Here is a 15,941-nt window from a genome sequence, read left to right as displayed (position 1 = left end):
GATGTAATTTGACTGTTGCGGGAGACATCAAGCCAGGTTGATACCGAGAAAAGTGACACCAACACCAGTCACGATTTCAAGGATGTATTTTCTGGATTGTTTGCGCCATCCCGTGAAACGTCGTTGTAGAAGGAAACAGCAATTGTGGACGCCTTTTTTTTTCGGACAAGAGCAAGTCCTTGAGCTTTTCGAATACCGAGTTAAAACATCTGTTCATTAAATACAACACCCCAATTCCTTCCTGTGCTGCGGTGGAGAGACTTTTCTCTGTTGGAAAAGATGTGCTTAAACGAAAGCAGGCAGGACTTAATGAATTTCATTTTAAAATGCTGGTATTTTTGAAAGATGCGTAACAATAAATTTCCCTTAAAATGTGTTTTCTATAACAATGTTAAGATGACAGCGTAAACGAATGATAACATTCGTTTTCAAGGTCATTTTTGCGTCACTAGGGACTTGAGTGTTTCCTAGTGTCATTTTAGACAAAAGTAGCGGAAGAAGTAGCGGTAGCGCGCGCTACTTTGGCCAGAGTAGCGGTAGCGGGTAGCGCGCTACTTTTGTAAATTGGTAGTGGGTAGCAGTTGCGCGCGCTACTTTGGCCCAAGCAGCGGTAGCGTGTAGCACGCTACTTTGCCCACCTCTGGTTATGATAACCCGCTGCACTAAACCTTGACTTTTGTTACATTAATTTTTCTCATAATTAATAGCTTGTAGATTAGTCCTTGTGGCGTTAGCTACAATTCAATTTAAAACAGAGTGGCACCAGAGATTGCTTTTGTATACTAGACTAAACTAGACTTTTTGTAATACTAGACTTTTGTATACTAGTAATCCTGTGTATAACCCATTAGTGCCTGCGTGTCCCTAAAAGGACGTGAAAAGTGGGTATTTTAGATTCCGAATTGCTTTCTTCAGATTGCTGATACCGAATAACTTCTTTTTTTTTCTTTGGTTAGAATAACATTGTAGCTATAGAAAGAGCTCAAGAGTATTTTTTTGAGTAAGTTTTAGTGTTCACTATACAACGTTCAAGGTGGACCTTTTGTGAGATATGGAGCCAGTACATGGTACACAAACTGTGACCTACAAATTGAGCTTTGTAACATTATTTTTTAATCAATTTTATACTTTGATAAATCTATTTCTATGTATAGCTATGTGCCCAAAGCGAAATATTTCATTTTTCTCTTACAATTTTTTCTGAATATAAGTTAGAAGTTAGGTAAGTCCTTGTAGGGACGCTTGGGCACTGGCCCGGACGCTTTTTTGCCAAACTATTAACATATAGGAAGGTTTGCATAATGCTAAAGGATTTCGTATGTTTTCATGTTTGGTGGAAAACGTTATTAGTAACGGGTTGATATTCAATTTCCAAAACCGTGTGTTTTAGTTGGGGTAGTAGGTTAGGTCATCATATCGTGTGCAGATGGTGGTGCTTTAAAATCTAAGGGTTTCACTATTTTTGTACGGTAAATTGAAGTTTTGCTGTAAATGTTCATTTATCTTTAAAAGAAGTTAGTGTAAATTTAAATTTTTGCACTGTATAAGAAAATTCATTTCACTGTACAAGAAATTTTGGCAACTTTGGAAGAGGCTCCACCCAAGGAGCCCACAGATATTCTAATTTTTCCTCCTGATGAATCCGGAAACGTGAGCAATAAAGACAGTGAAAATGAAGATAAGGGTATCAAAAACGTTAACAATGACGGAAAAGGAATCCTAAACCAGAAAGGCAAATAGTGATTCATCATAATGAAGATACTCAGGACATGGATTTTGTTAAAGATGAGGAGATGCCTACATTTGATAACGATGAGACAGAGCCGCTACCGGGACCATCCAAAGCCAATCCATTGCGTTGGAGCCCAAGAAGAAACGTAAAGAAAGTACTGGCAACACAAGAAAGTGGGGTCAACGTATTGCCAAGAGAATGTTTACAGAATCACTCAAACGAAATGGATAAGTCACACTTGTAACTAAAAAAAGGAAGAGCTGTCCAAAAAAAATTGCGTTTCCTAGCTCATCATCAAGTAAAGAAGAGTTAACACAAGAAAAGACACCACTTGTTTTACCCGTCAGAAACAAAGATAGGATCCAGTCTACGGCCAAAAATCAACTGAGGTAAAAATTCCTCCTTTCCTGAAGCTGAGTAATTTAGCTATGATAATTTACCCATTGATCCTGATAATGTGAAAACGTCGTATGATGTTATGAAACTCTTCATCTCTGATGATGTTGTGAACAAAGTAGTGAGAGAGACCAGAGGTATGCAGAACAACAAAACCAATTGGCCTTGCAGTCAAAGGAGGATAATTCTTCAATAAGAGCAAGTCATGCAATAACGTTTATGTTTATGCAATAACTAGAACAATGACCTGGCACTATAGTCCAGTCAATCCGGCTCAAAAGAGGCCTTGACCCACCACTAATTGCAAATGTTTTGACCCATACATTTTCTGAAAGCTTACATCATACAGAATAACATACTAAAAATCTGCTGCAAAAAAATTTAGTGAAACACCCCTTTTTGGGGGTAAAAACAAAATGACCGCCATGTGTCCCAAAAATCTTCATTTTCACGTATCTTTGCGCCTAATTCATGTAATTTAGTTTTGTAAAAGAGCTCGTTCTATATTTCTGGTACAAGGAATTTATAAACAGACACTGGAAAGTTGAAAAATGAGATAAAATTTTATAACAAAATTTAAAAATAAAATGGCCGCCATGAGTCTCAAAAATCTTCGTTTTTCCTTATCGTTTAACCTAATTTGCACAATTTAGTTCTGTAAAAGACCTAATTTTATCAAACAATTAATAGTTCAAACTAAGGCATCATCATCAGAGTCAATGTCTTCCATTAGGCCTATTGACGAATTTGAACATGACCCATGACATTCACCACATGCAACTGTACATTTTAAACCAGATTTCCGGCATGTGGAAATCTGGTTTATCTAGTTTATCTGGAAATCTTGTACATTCTAAACCAGATTTCCATTCATGGCATGAAAAATTTAGTGGAATCCCCTTTTTAGGGGTAAAAACAAAATGGCCGCCATGTGTTCTAAAAATCTTCATTTTTCCATATTTTTTCACCTAATTCATATAATTTAGGTCTGTAAAAGAGCTCATTCTATATTTCTGGTACAGGAATTCAAAAACAGACATTGGAAAGTTGCAATATGAGACAAAAACGTGTCTTTTTAAAATTTATAACAATTTAAAAATAAAATGGCCTTCACAAGTCCCAAGAATCTTTAATTTTTTCATATCTTTTCATCTAATTTAGTTAACAGAGACGGCACTGCAATTCATACCTCAGTCTCTAGACTCTACTTCAAGTTCTTCAGACTATGGTTTGTAGCAAGAATGCTGACCCTAAAATAGCTTCTTTTGGACAAGCTATTATGCAAGCAGCAAGACCAAATGCTATTACTGCTCCCCTACAGTTAGGCTTAGGCATGCAGATGCATCATCTGTTCCAGTCAAAAATGCTTGTTGACTCTTTGAGCAAGCATGGATTTTGCAGCTCCTACAGTGAGATTCGTCTTTGGTTCTTAAGGTACCACGTCCTCAATGGTCTGGCTTCATGCAACTTATCCACTAAAGAGAACATCAAGGCAAAACTTCCGTCTTGTTCCTGCCCATGATTGCCATGGACCCCAGTGATCTCTCATGCATCTATTCTACCCTGAAATTCATTTCGTCTCATGCAACCAGATACAAAGTGTGTCCTGTCATCACACTTGATCAACCATTATGGCTAAAGGCATTTAGCATGGTTGAAGGTCAGCCAAAACTTCAACCATCTGTGATAAGACTAGGAGGATTTCACACCATGATGAGCTACCTAGGCAGCATTGGACATTTGATGAACGGAACTGGACTTCAACAACTCTTGGAAATAGTTTATGCACCTAATTCAGTGGTCCACATGCTGTCCGGAAAAGCAGTGAGTCGCGCAGAGGACATCTTTTGGTGGATGCAGCCCTTAATGCACTGTTAACCTCGTCAGCATTAGATATCAACTTGTCTCATATTCCTGAATCCGATGGGTGCTTTTCAAATGACCACGAACAGGACAACCACTTGATTCTTCAATTGAGACATCTAATGAAACGACTACTAATAGGCGCAATGTTTTCATCAGATTTAGATCAGAATGAAGTGCTTCAGGGCTTAGAACAGAAAGTACAGCAAACTAAAGACACCCTAAAAGAATTTAGAACAGCACGACTTTGGCTACAATACATTTCGATGGTCACAATCCTGTGCAGATTCAATAAAGCAGAGCGACTAGGCTTATGGCCATTGCATCTGCAGCCCATGTATGAAATGCTTCCGTACTTGGCAGCATCAGGTCACAATCTCTATGTGAAAAGTATCCACTTGTATCTAGCCAAGATGTCCAAACTTCAGAGTGAGATGCCTCTTGTCCACAAGCACTTCATGGAAGGACATCACGGTGTTCGTCGCACAGACAGATGCTGGGCTGGTCTCTGGACTGTCCTGACAATCGAACAATGTCTAATGAGGAGCCTGAAGTCAAGGGGTGGACTTACAAGGTGGCGTGGATTGACAGAGACACAACCACTCATCTGGGTTCTATCTGCACCTGCATGCGCCCAAGTAAATGAAACCATGCAAGAGTTCACAGAGGTGAAATTTCTCACCAGTGAGCAACACAAAGAGAGTACCCCAGCAAGGATGAGCAGAGATATGAAAGATCTTCAAGATCTAATTCAGTATTTGACAGTGAGAAATCCATTTCGAAAGGATGGCCCACCAAGCCTGAGAAGCATAGTGACAGGCATTGCAGCTCATGACAGTGTCAACTGTGACTCAGCATGGGATGTAGGTATGAAAATCCTTGCACTAATGCCTGGAGTAAAGGTGACTGAGCATTCCTTCAGAAAGAAACACCAAGCCATCACCATGGGTGCAAAAGAATCGGTCAAAGTCAAGGACAGGGAAGTGAGTGTTGATTTCATCCTCCTATTTCAACGTTCGGTCTGTGCTGGAACAACAACGAATCAGCTACCAGAGGTATTCCAGTATGAACTTTGTCAATTTCCATCAGCCTTGTTTGAATCAAAGTCCATCATTAGACCAGCCAACAAGGCCTCCTTGGCTGACTTCTTGTGGTCTTCATCAATTGAGTCTGCTCCAAAACCATCTAAGCCCTTAGTCCAACATGTACTAAATGGAGGTGCCCTGCTCCATAAACTTCCTTGGACAAAAGGAGTTGCATGGGATGAAATCATGCAGATGTACACTGATTATGTGATATCCAAATATGGAGCCTGTATTAGTGTATTGTTGTGTTTGATGGTTACACAGATTCGCCTTCCACAAAAGATGGTGCTCACTTCCGAAGAACTGTTGGTAGGATTGGGGCTGAAGTAATCTTCGATCCAACAATGAAGCTCCAAACCAAAAAGGAAGACTTTCTTGCTAACCATAAAAATAAACAGAGACTAATCCACACGATAGGGGACAGGCTCGAAAGAGCAGGATGTGTTGTCCACCATGCCAGAGGAGATGCAGATGTCCTGATAGTAGAAACCGCGATGTCATCTGCACAGCAACAAGACACTGTAGTTTTAGCAAGTGATACTGACATTCTGATTTTGCTCATACATTACAAGAAGAGTAATACCACACACAACATCTGGTTGCAAATAGCATCTAAAAAGGGCACTAAAAAAACCTCAAAGTAAAAACAGAGAGAGACTGTTCACCAGGCATTTGGTAATAAAATTAATTTGCGTTCTTCTGGTGACTATTTACTAGGTTACCTCGTGATGTTAAAGATGATAACTAGCTTTTTTTTCCGACGTTTCGTCAGTCAGCACGACTGACTTTATCAAGGTGGCTAAAACAGGTTAATACAACCTGTTCAGCAACGATGGCACAACACAAAAACATACTGATAAAATGAGTAAAGTAAAGCAGCAAGAATCAGAATTAAAACACGCAACAAGATACCTAGACTAGAGGTTAAACTAAATGCAGTGAATGCCTAAAACCAGTAGGCTACTTCCCGCAGCGTAAATTTATCTATCTATTGGGCCACTGTCAAGAAACGTTGAAAAGACATCAGACAAGACAGAAAGCAATGGGATTAGCAATAACAATGGTAGAGAAGACGCACTGAGAATGGAAAAGGTGAAGCTAAAGTTAAAGTAATTTGTTGTACACAGAGGGGAAATTCTGACCATCTTTTTGGTTAAGAGCATGTTGTGCCTTCTGGTTTATGTACAACGGTTTATGGTTTATGGTTTATGTAACTTTTTATGGTTTATGGTTTATGTAACTTTTTGCAAACACTCTATAAATTCAGACCATAAAATTACTTGGACCAACGCCACCATTCTTAAAACTGAAAAGGATTATACAAAAAGATTGTTCACAGAAAAATGGTACATAAACCAGAAGGCACAACATGCTCTTAACCAAAAAGATGGTCAGAATTTCCCCTCTGTGTACAACAAATTACTTTAACTTTAGCTTCACCTTTTCCATTCTCAGTACGTCTTCTCTACCATTGTTATTGCTAATCCCATTGCTTTCTGTCTTGTCTGATGTCTTTTCAACGTTTCTTGACAGTGGCCCAATAGATAGATAAATTTACGCTGCGGGAAGTAGCCTACTGGTTTTAGGCATTCACTGCATTTAGTTTAACCTCTAGGTATCTTGTTGTGTGTTTTAATTCTGATTTTTGCTGCTTTACTTTACTCATTTTATCAGTATGTTTTTGTGTTGTGCCATCGTTGCTGAACAGGTTGTATTAACCTGTTTTAGCCACCTTGATAAAGTCAGTCGTGCTGACTGACAAAACGTCGGAAAAAAAAGCTAGTTATCATCTTTAACATCACGAGGTAACCTAGTAAATAGTCACCAGAAGAACGCAAATTAATTTTAAAACCTCAAAGTGTTGGAACATTTCAGTCACCAGAAAACTTCTTGGAGACACTGTGTCAAATAATCTTCTCTTTGCAAATGCACTGTTGGGATGTGATACCACTTCAAGGGTATTTGGAATAGGCAAACAGAAAGCTGTTACAAAACTAAGAACTGATGAAAACTTCAGAACAGCTGCAGCAACTTTCATGTCAGTCTCTGCAAATGCAAATGATGTTTGTAAAAGCAGGGAAGTCGACTCTAAGTCTAATTGCCATGTACAATGGAAGGCAAGATGATAATCTTGACGATCTAAGATATCAAATTTTCTGTGGAAAGACAGCAAGAAGTACGACTGCAGTAGACCCATGTTCTCTTCCTCCCACGTCATCAGCAGCGAGGTTTCACAGTCTCAGGGTATACCGGTATCATCAAGTGCAGGTGTGGCTGGGTCATGAGACAGATGTTCCACGGTCGGAACAGTGGGGTTGGCGTTTTAGTGAAGGCAGTCTGATGCCTGTGATGACAGACAAACCTCTAGCTCCATCTCAGTTCCTGGAAATGATTGTCTGCAACTGCAAGACCGGCTGTTCTACACTTCCGATGCACATGCCGGAAATCTGGTTTAGAATGTACAGTTGCATGTGGTGAATGTCATGGGTCATGTTCAAATTCGTCAATAGGCCTAATGGAAGACATTGACTCTGATGATGATGCCTTAGTTTGAACTATTAATTGTTTGATAAAATTAGGTCTTTTACAGCAGGGGTCCGCAAATACTTTTTGGTGCGACCCAAAAAGCAATCCTTCAAAGTCTTCGCGACCCAAACGTTTCGGAAACATATAATTTTGCGCAAAACACTTTGCAAATTAATATCAATTCCAATACGGTCGTCCCCACTTATTAAGGCCATATCGGGACCGGACGATTTTGGCTGCGGGAGACAATTTTCTACCACTCCTATACCTTCAGTAATTCCGGAATGGACCAAATTGAGCTTAATAAGCGGATGGACCTATTAACCGTGCGCTTCGTCGTCGTGCAAGCCTCTGGGGCCGAGGGTCTACTCAATCCTTTTACCAGCCCAGACTCAAGATGTTCCCGGACTACACTGGAAGGCTATTAGAGAGCAGCCAGTATTTAGTTTCATCATCCATGACACGCAGACCTTCCACTCTGTTAGGTGGCTTGAAGATGGTACAGTTATTGATGATGTGGTCTGCAGTCTGTTCCTCGGCATCACATTCACAGGAGAAGGAAGTGGCCAATTCCCCAATGGCGCATGGTTGACCGGAAAAGCCCGACGCCCGTACGAAGACGGTTGAGGCGCACCCATGCTTGTCTTTGTAGTGTCAGGCCGATGGGGCATATGTCGGCGTTGGGGATGAACGAATGAAGTCCGGTGGTACTTGACTTCCTTTCAGAATTCCATTTATAGTCCGCCCAAGTAGCCGCAGAGATGAAGTTCATCTGCTGCGTTGATCAGAAGTTGAGGGCCTGGCACGAATGGTTGTCTTGACTTCAGTCGACTGGAGTGCTGGTTTGGGGAAGCAGAGATCTTGTGGTGGAGAAGATGGTTATGCTTTAGTGCCCGTCGGCCAAGAAACAGAGTGGCTTCTTCGTGACGAAGCTCAGAAAGTTGGATGCCAGCGAGAATGGCAAAATTATCCAATGGTGTGGGACGCATGCATCCCTTAACATCAGCGCCCTGCGCTGTTTATGGCAGTGCCGATGTTATGGCAGTGTGCACTGCAGCACCAAACAGGTGTACAGTACTCTGCTGAAGAGTAGACAAGGGCTAAGGCTGCTATACGCAAAGTGTCAGCCCTCGCCCCTCAGCTGTGGCCTGCCAGGCGCTTGAGTAGTGCAGCGTGGGATGTCATTTTCTTGCGCAGTGACACCAAATGGTGGCGGTATGTGTACAATTTGTCTAGTATCATCCCAAGATATTCTGGTTCGGGGCAGAAGGTCAGAGGTTTTCCATTGTTCTGAACATGTAGCTCACGATCAACTTCCTGACTGTAGGCTATAGGTGGAAAGCTGCCGCCAAAGTTGTGCTTTCGCTAAGTTTCAGTCGCCAGTTCTGGAGATAGCCTAAGCTGAGAGAGTTTTCATGCCCTGGCTCAAGCTGTCTTCCAGGCTATATATATAACCGTGGGCTTAACTACTGTACTACAATCGAAAGTATAAATTTTCTTGTAGCCTACCAAATTGTACGAAACTCAGCACATCAAAGACTATATGATTGTATTTATTTTTGCCATACAAGTTATATTTATGGTAATTTTAAACCGGTTTGCGACCCACTGTGAATGGTCTCGCGACCCAAATTTGGGTTGCGACCCAGTATTTGCGGACCCCTGTTTTACAGAACTAAATTGTGCGAATTCAGTTAAACGATAAGGAAAAACGAAGATTTTTGAGACTCATGGCGGCCATTTTATTTTTAAATTTTGTTATAAAATTTTATCTCATTTTTCAACTTTCCAATGTCTGTTTATAACTTCCTTGTACCAGAAATATAGAACGAGCTCTTTTACAAAACTAAATTACATGAATTAGGCGTAAAGATACGTCAAAATGAAGATTTTTGGGACACATGGCGGCCATTTTGTTTTTACCCCCAAAAAGGGGTGTTTCACTAAATTTTTTGCAGCAGATTTTTAGTATGTTATTCTGTATGATGTAAGCTTTCAGAAAATGTATGGGTCAAAACATTTGCAATTAGTGGTGGGTTAAGCCCTATTTTGAGCCGGATTGACTGGACTATTAAGTGCTGAATCTGAATCTAACCTCGGATTTCCTCTAGCAGGGTCTCAAGACATGATACTATGATAGTAAAAACAATTTTGTTGAAAAAATTCCATAACTGATGGTACATTTACCACCTACTTTTACTTTATAACTATTTTTGATGTAAATTGCTCTGGTTGGCTTTTTTGTTTGGCATTGAGCACTTTTTGTAGTATCAATAGTAGGCCTATTTATTCTTTATATGCAGTTACGTACTGAAGGATTTATGACTATATGGATTTATGGCTATATGGCAACATTTAATGTCTTTTAAAGAGGTTTAATTACAGTAGAACTCGGTTAATCCGGATTCGGTTAATCCGGATCTTCACCTAATCCGGATCTTCACCTAATCCGGATAAAACTGGAAGTACAAATGATTTGTAATCTATTTCTTGAGAAACAGCTTTGGATTATCCGGATTACTTAATCCGGATCTTTGCCTATTCCGGACAAAAGTTGCGCTTTCTCTATCGTTTTATCCGAATTTGCCCAATTTTTTGTAAGTTTTCCATAGAAACTCGTCTTCGGTAACTGTTTTCAAAAGTTTTGAGTGACTACAGATTATTCCGACACGCATGTCTGAAGATGTAACTTTTGCCAGTGTGTTCTTGCGTTACAAATACATTCATTTTACATGCATACTGCATTTCAAAAGAACTCTATCACTGGGTCGCTAATGTGATGATCGCCCGTCTCGGAATTGGCAGATGACCACACTAATGCGTTCCATTTCGGTGATTTTTACCGATACCCTTCTATTTAAGTAACGTCACGCTTGACAGAACCGTCATCGGTTAATCCGGATCTTCGCCTAATCCGGATGGAATCGCCGGTCAAATCGAATCCGGATTAACCGAGTTCTACTGTAGTTATATATCTAAAATACCAATAACATGATAATTGTAAGATTTAATCTCCAAATGCAGACAGCTTTAAAATTAATAGAAACAAGCTCTGTCGTGATTTTAGTAAACCTAATATCTGCCATTTTTCCAAAAAAAAAATTTTTCCACATTTAAAGACTTCATGCATCTCCTGACAAATATTTGTGCCCCAAGGTAGTATGGTTTTCGAGATAATTGGTGTGTAAAACCTACTATATTCTAATCTGTGCAAGAATAACTTTCTGAAACCTAACATATTCGATTATTCGTCTAGTCCAATCACGTAACAGGATATTGTATTAGGCTTTACCATAGAAAAGCATAATAAGATTAAATAAGCCAATAAGGCGGTTAAAGCCAACATCGACCTTAAATTAGGTTTTACCATACAAACCTAATACATTTTTTATAACTAGTCATCTGGCAAAACCAAATATACAGCTACACCATGTTTTAATAAACAAATAAAAACCTGGCTCAAATTTCATTCTTAAAAATTTTGTTTGCTTGTCAGTTCCAGCCTTACAAAAGTCAACTTCGAGTGTTTTACCTTGGTAATCTTACAGCAATAAACACAAAAAGTCGTTTATCTAGAAAACTTGAAAATGGCGGATATTAGGTTCAACCCAATCACGGCCGAGCTAGTGCAATGCTATCGACAAAAAACATTTAAAATAATGAATCCTTTGTATAAACCTTTAAGGCCAAGGAACTATCATTTTATCACACAATTTTAGCTCAATTTATATATCTAATTTAACTTTTCATGATGAAGAGCATAGTGCTTGAAAATTAACACCATAAAATCATAATTAATCCAAAACTAAGCGACTTAAAAAGTAAAAACAAATGTTGCAATAGGTGGTACTAATCACCTCCATGACAGGCTGACAAAGAGCAGAAGTGAGGAACAATTTCCCGCTGAGAAGAGATTCTGTAAACAACCTGAAAAAAAAATGAAAATATTTGCAGAAATGAAGTACCTGCAACATACTACCCAAAAAGCTATTGATGAATGTTTTTAACATGCAAAGCTTGATAAGTTAACCAATTTTCATTGGTATGCTGATATGACCAAGTTTGTAACTCACATTTTCTTTGCATGTGAAATGATCTTATTTCATCTAACCTACGTGCAGTTTCTTTTTTAGTCATACAACACAAGCTCAACATCTTGCCTGACCAGGTCCCATAACGTGTGTATTTCTCTCAGTACGTCTCAGTCTAATCAAATAAATCAGGGGTGGGCAAACTTGTTCAATAAAAGAGTCACTTGCCAAAAACTACAAACACCGGCAAGCCGCAAAATGTGTAGCGTTTGTAAAATAGGTAAATAATGCAAGCTTTAAAGCGGATTGGAAATTTATCGTAGATTCCGAATATGCAGTCAGTTTTTACCTATTTGCCCTCATTAGGCTTCAAACGGAAGGTTTTCTGAACGCTCCTCAGTTTAACATGTGAATAAAAATTTGCATTTTTGTGAGAATGTTAGTTAAAAAACCAAAGAACACATACTGCCAGAGTCAGTTTTGAGGCTAATCTCAGCGACTACACGAATCATTCTTTCAACGGCTTGAGTCTGTGGTGTGTATGACGATTTTACTGGGATTGAATTTATTGCATCTCAAAGTTCATCCTCACTCTTAGTTTTTATTTAGATGCTAATAATGGTGGTTCAGTAATGTCAATCTGTGTCCAGCCGATCATATCAATATAACCCATTGCATTAAGATTAAGTTGATCAGCAGGGCGATGGAATCTTCGTATTATTGTAGATGAAAGCTTTCTTGCTTTCAGAATTCGCCTTACAGCTATCTCACAAATTGTAGATCTATTGTCATGAAACATGGCATATAGCAAGTTTTCTGGGTGAGCTGCATAACAATTTTCTTGATCGATTTGTCGATGACAGACTGTACTTCTACTGGCACAAGTTCACGACTTTGTATCAAAAGGAAAAGTAGGCTACTGCTGGAGCATCGCTGATATCTGTGGCCATCTTAGTGGCAAAACATACAGGCCCATATACGGTTGCAATAAATCGTGTCAATGTCAACAGCTTCTGATGGATGGGTTTGGCTAACATAATAGCGGCATATTCGATTTGCTCCTGTGTATGATTATATTTCCCAGGATCCCTGTGTAAGAGTGTTTCAGAGCATTCCCCAGAACTGATTGCATGGCAGATTTCCAAAAGGTGCATCTGGTCTGTGCTTAGATCCTTTGAATTGTCCAATTTTGGCAAATGGGGAGTTTCAATTTGATCAAACAATACGATCTCCAAGGCTATAAGGTTTGACCACAGAATATCGCCAATTTCACCAAAGAATGTTTCTGGACCAGATGTCTTTCCAAAAAATCCAAATAGATGCCGCAATGGTAACTCATTGATGTGCAGCATAGGCCAAGATATATTCCTCTGAACTTCATACTGGATAATGGATATGATCTTCTATTCTAGCAATTGTCTATTCATTACGATTCCCAGTGTTCACTGCTGTCTTGTCACAACCTGTTATTCGAATTCCATCCATGTTCATATTCTTGTCGATCATGCATTTTAAAATGTCAACTGAGCGACCACTTGGTGTTGTGACATGAGAGATCTAGATGTCACCAGGTTGTCTCAGAAAAGCGTCATGGTCTTCTTTTATTTTTCTCCTGTGGTGGTAGTCATCAAAGACATATGATTCATCCTTTCTCCCATTGAAATAGAGCGATATAAAATTATTGACAACATGTTGGGTTGGTTTCAATCCAGTATGCCTATTGACCCAGCTATGTCTCACTTTCCGTGGGTCAATAATGATGTCTGTGGAGAAGTCTTTTCCTAACACATCCTGCAAAGTAGCAGTGGCAATAGCAGCAACTGTTTTGTCAGAAACCATTTTTCGATCGACTTCCCTTGCAACACAAGGGATTGGGATGGAATTGTAGGCACTACTGGTTGAGCCACTCTCCATGAAACTCGGATCATTATTGGATGAATAAGATAAAGAGTCAGTTTCACAAAGTTTATTTGTGGCTTGTTAAGCAGCACAACTACGGTATTAGAAGTTCGCTCACTGCGCAGGATTGCCAGATAGGGCTAAAAGATGAGGTAAAATGACAAAAGTTTTCACAACTTTTCGCCCAATCTGGCAACCCTGTTATAGGAACAGAGGGTCATTGGGGTAATGGGTTGCTGTGCACAAAACGATTTTTAACTTTGAGGAAATATTTAGAAGGTAAAGTCACACCTATGTTCAAATTTATATGATAAATGGAGAAATTGCCCCACCCTAAATTGTACACCTCACACCTTTGGGCCATAGCCACTAACACCTCAGGCCAGGAGCCGAAGTTGAAAAAAATAACTGAGGTTTGGCCAGAGACGGAAGTCGGAGGTTGTTCCATCACTAGCTTGAGCCACCATTTTGTTAGCGCCATACTTGTGACTGGCATTATTAATGAACCTGAATGCTCTTAAACAAGATATTTCACAACGCTGACAATAAACAGATGTTCCAGACTGCTATTCTGGACTGCATACAGTGTCATCCTGTCTCAGCAGAAATACAAAACAGACAATGTTTGTTAAACACAATATCATGAATCCTAAGGGGAGGAAGACAAGCACCTTCATGTGGTCCCCCCGTCAGTAACATACGAAACATAAATGAAACGTATGCGAAACGAAGCTTGTCAAACAAGAGCTAACGAGACTGTTCAGCGCAGGGTGGATAGGGGACTGCCCTTTTTAGGGCACAGCAGTGCTTGCACTGTCGAAAAGTACCGACGACCCACCGTACTGCAGCTGAACACCGAGGGCATCACGGCCAGCAAGCTCAGCATCATCGAGCACCTGGCCACCAAGCCCTCATCATCCTCCTCCAGAAGATCCACTGCACATCTGTGGATAAGTTGGTACTAACCAACTTCACACTCGCAGGCGCAACTTGCAGCAGGAAACACGGCCTCGCCACGTTTGTCCATGACCGGCTGAGCTGGTCCTTGGTTGACCAATCCCAAGCTCAATCGGAGATCGAGTGGCTTATTGTGTAGATGTAGCAGGCTACAACATCGTCAATGTCTACAAGCCCCCACCTTCACGGATAACATCAACAGCCATCCCAGTGTTCCCCCACCCCAGCCCCTACGCTGGCGACTTTAACTGCCACCACACTGACTGGGGCTACAATTCCATCAACAACGACAGAGAAAGTCTGGCCGCTTGGGCAACCAACAACAACCTCGCCCTCTTATACGATCCTAAGGGCGCAGCGAGCTTCCTCTCCGATCGTTGGAACACTGGCATGAACCCAGACCTGGCTTTCGCAAATGATGACCCCGATGATCGCCAGCCGGCCAGACGTGTGCTAGAGAAGTTCCCAAGGTCTCAACATTGACCCTCGCTTATCACGTCCCCCTTGCTTGCCACACCTATTCCGAGCAAGCCTGTCAAGCGATGGAACTTCAGAAAGGCCGATTGGGAACACTACAGCTTCCTCACAAACGAAGCTACGCAGTACCTCCCATCCCCACACACCATCAAAGTGGACGAAGCCTACCAGGACTTCTGTGATGCAATCATATCTACAGCAAAACATTCCATCCCGTGAGGTCGATGAAAAAGCTACATACCTTGCTGGAATGTGGAGTGCGACAGGCTTTACCACGACTTCCTCCATTCCCCCCAGGGCACCGCCACCTCCAACTCAGCAACAGCCCTGCTGGCAAGATTGGATTTAAAGTAAAAGGAGCGCTGGACAGAAGCCATCGACTCAATCGACTTCACGCACTCCAGCCGCACAGCATGGAGTACACTCAACAACCTCACTGGCAGATCACGTGCCCCTCGTCGTCAATGCCCCATATCAGCAAATGCCATCGCCTAACAACTTGTGAAAAATAGAGTGCACAGAACGAGAGACCGGGAATCAAACAAGTCCGTCCTCAAGGAAATGACGGACCTCTGGAAGGTCCCAACACCTGTCGAGGGCAACATCTCTGGTGAGTTTACCCCAGAGGAATTTGCCTCCGCCCTCCGGCCCCTAAAGCCAGGCAAATCCCCAGGCCTTGACCAGTTGACCACCTATGCCCGGAACTAATACTCCAAGCTGCCCCCACTATGAGGTCCTGGTTAAAAGACTTCCTTTCCTGCTGCTTGCGTCACCTGCGCATCCTAAGAATCTGGAGAAGAGCCCTTGTGGTTGCAGTCCCAAAGCCGAAGAAGCCCCCAGGGGATCCGAAGAGCTACTGACCGTCCCATCTCTCTGCTCTGTATCCCCTTCAAGATACTCGAGAGACTTATCTACGCCCGTGTCAAACCGATAATAGACCCTCAGCTCCCTCGGGGACAAGCCGGCTTTTGCCAC

The 15,941-nt window shown here is 41.1% G+C and overlaps 1 protein-coding gene across 6 annotated transcripts in view; it reads right to left on the bottom strand.

The window, feature by feature from the left end:
• LOC145774397 (GTPase-activating protein and VPS9 domain-containing protein 1-like) overlaps positions 1-15,941 on the bottom strand; it is a 190,059-nt gene that overhangs the window by 121,347 nt on the left and 52,771 nt on the right. For all 6 annotated transcript variants that reach the window (XM_082585640.1, XM_082585643.1, XM_082585644.1 and 3 more), the window contains one exon: positions 11,460-11,529. In XM_082585640.1, the coding sequence (XP_082441766.1) occupies positions 11,460-11,529 (70 nt within the window). The remainder of the gene's footprint in view (positions 1-11,459; positions 11,530-15,941) is intronic.

Source organism: Aplidium turbinatum, chromosome 7 (genome assembly GCF_918807975.1).
Source record: "Aplidium turbinatum chromosome 7, kaAplTurb1.1, whole genome shotgun sequence".
Lineage (NCBI taxonomy): Eukaryota > Metazoa > Chordata > Ascidiacea > Aplousobranchia > Polyclinidae > Aplidium > Aplidium turbinatum.
This window is presented reverse-complemented; position numbering and strand designations above follow the sequence as displayed.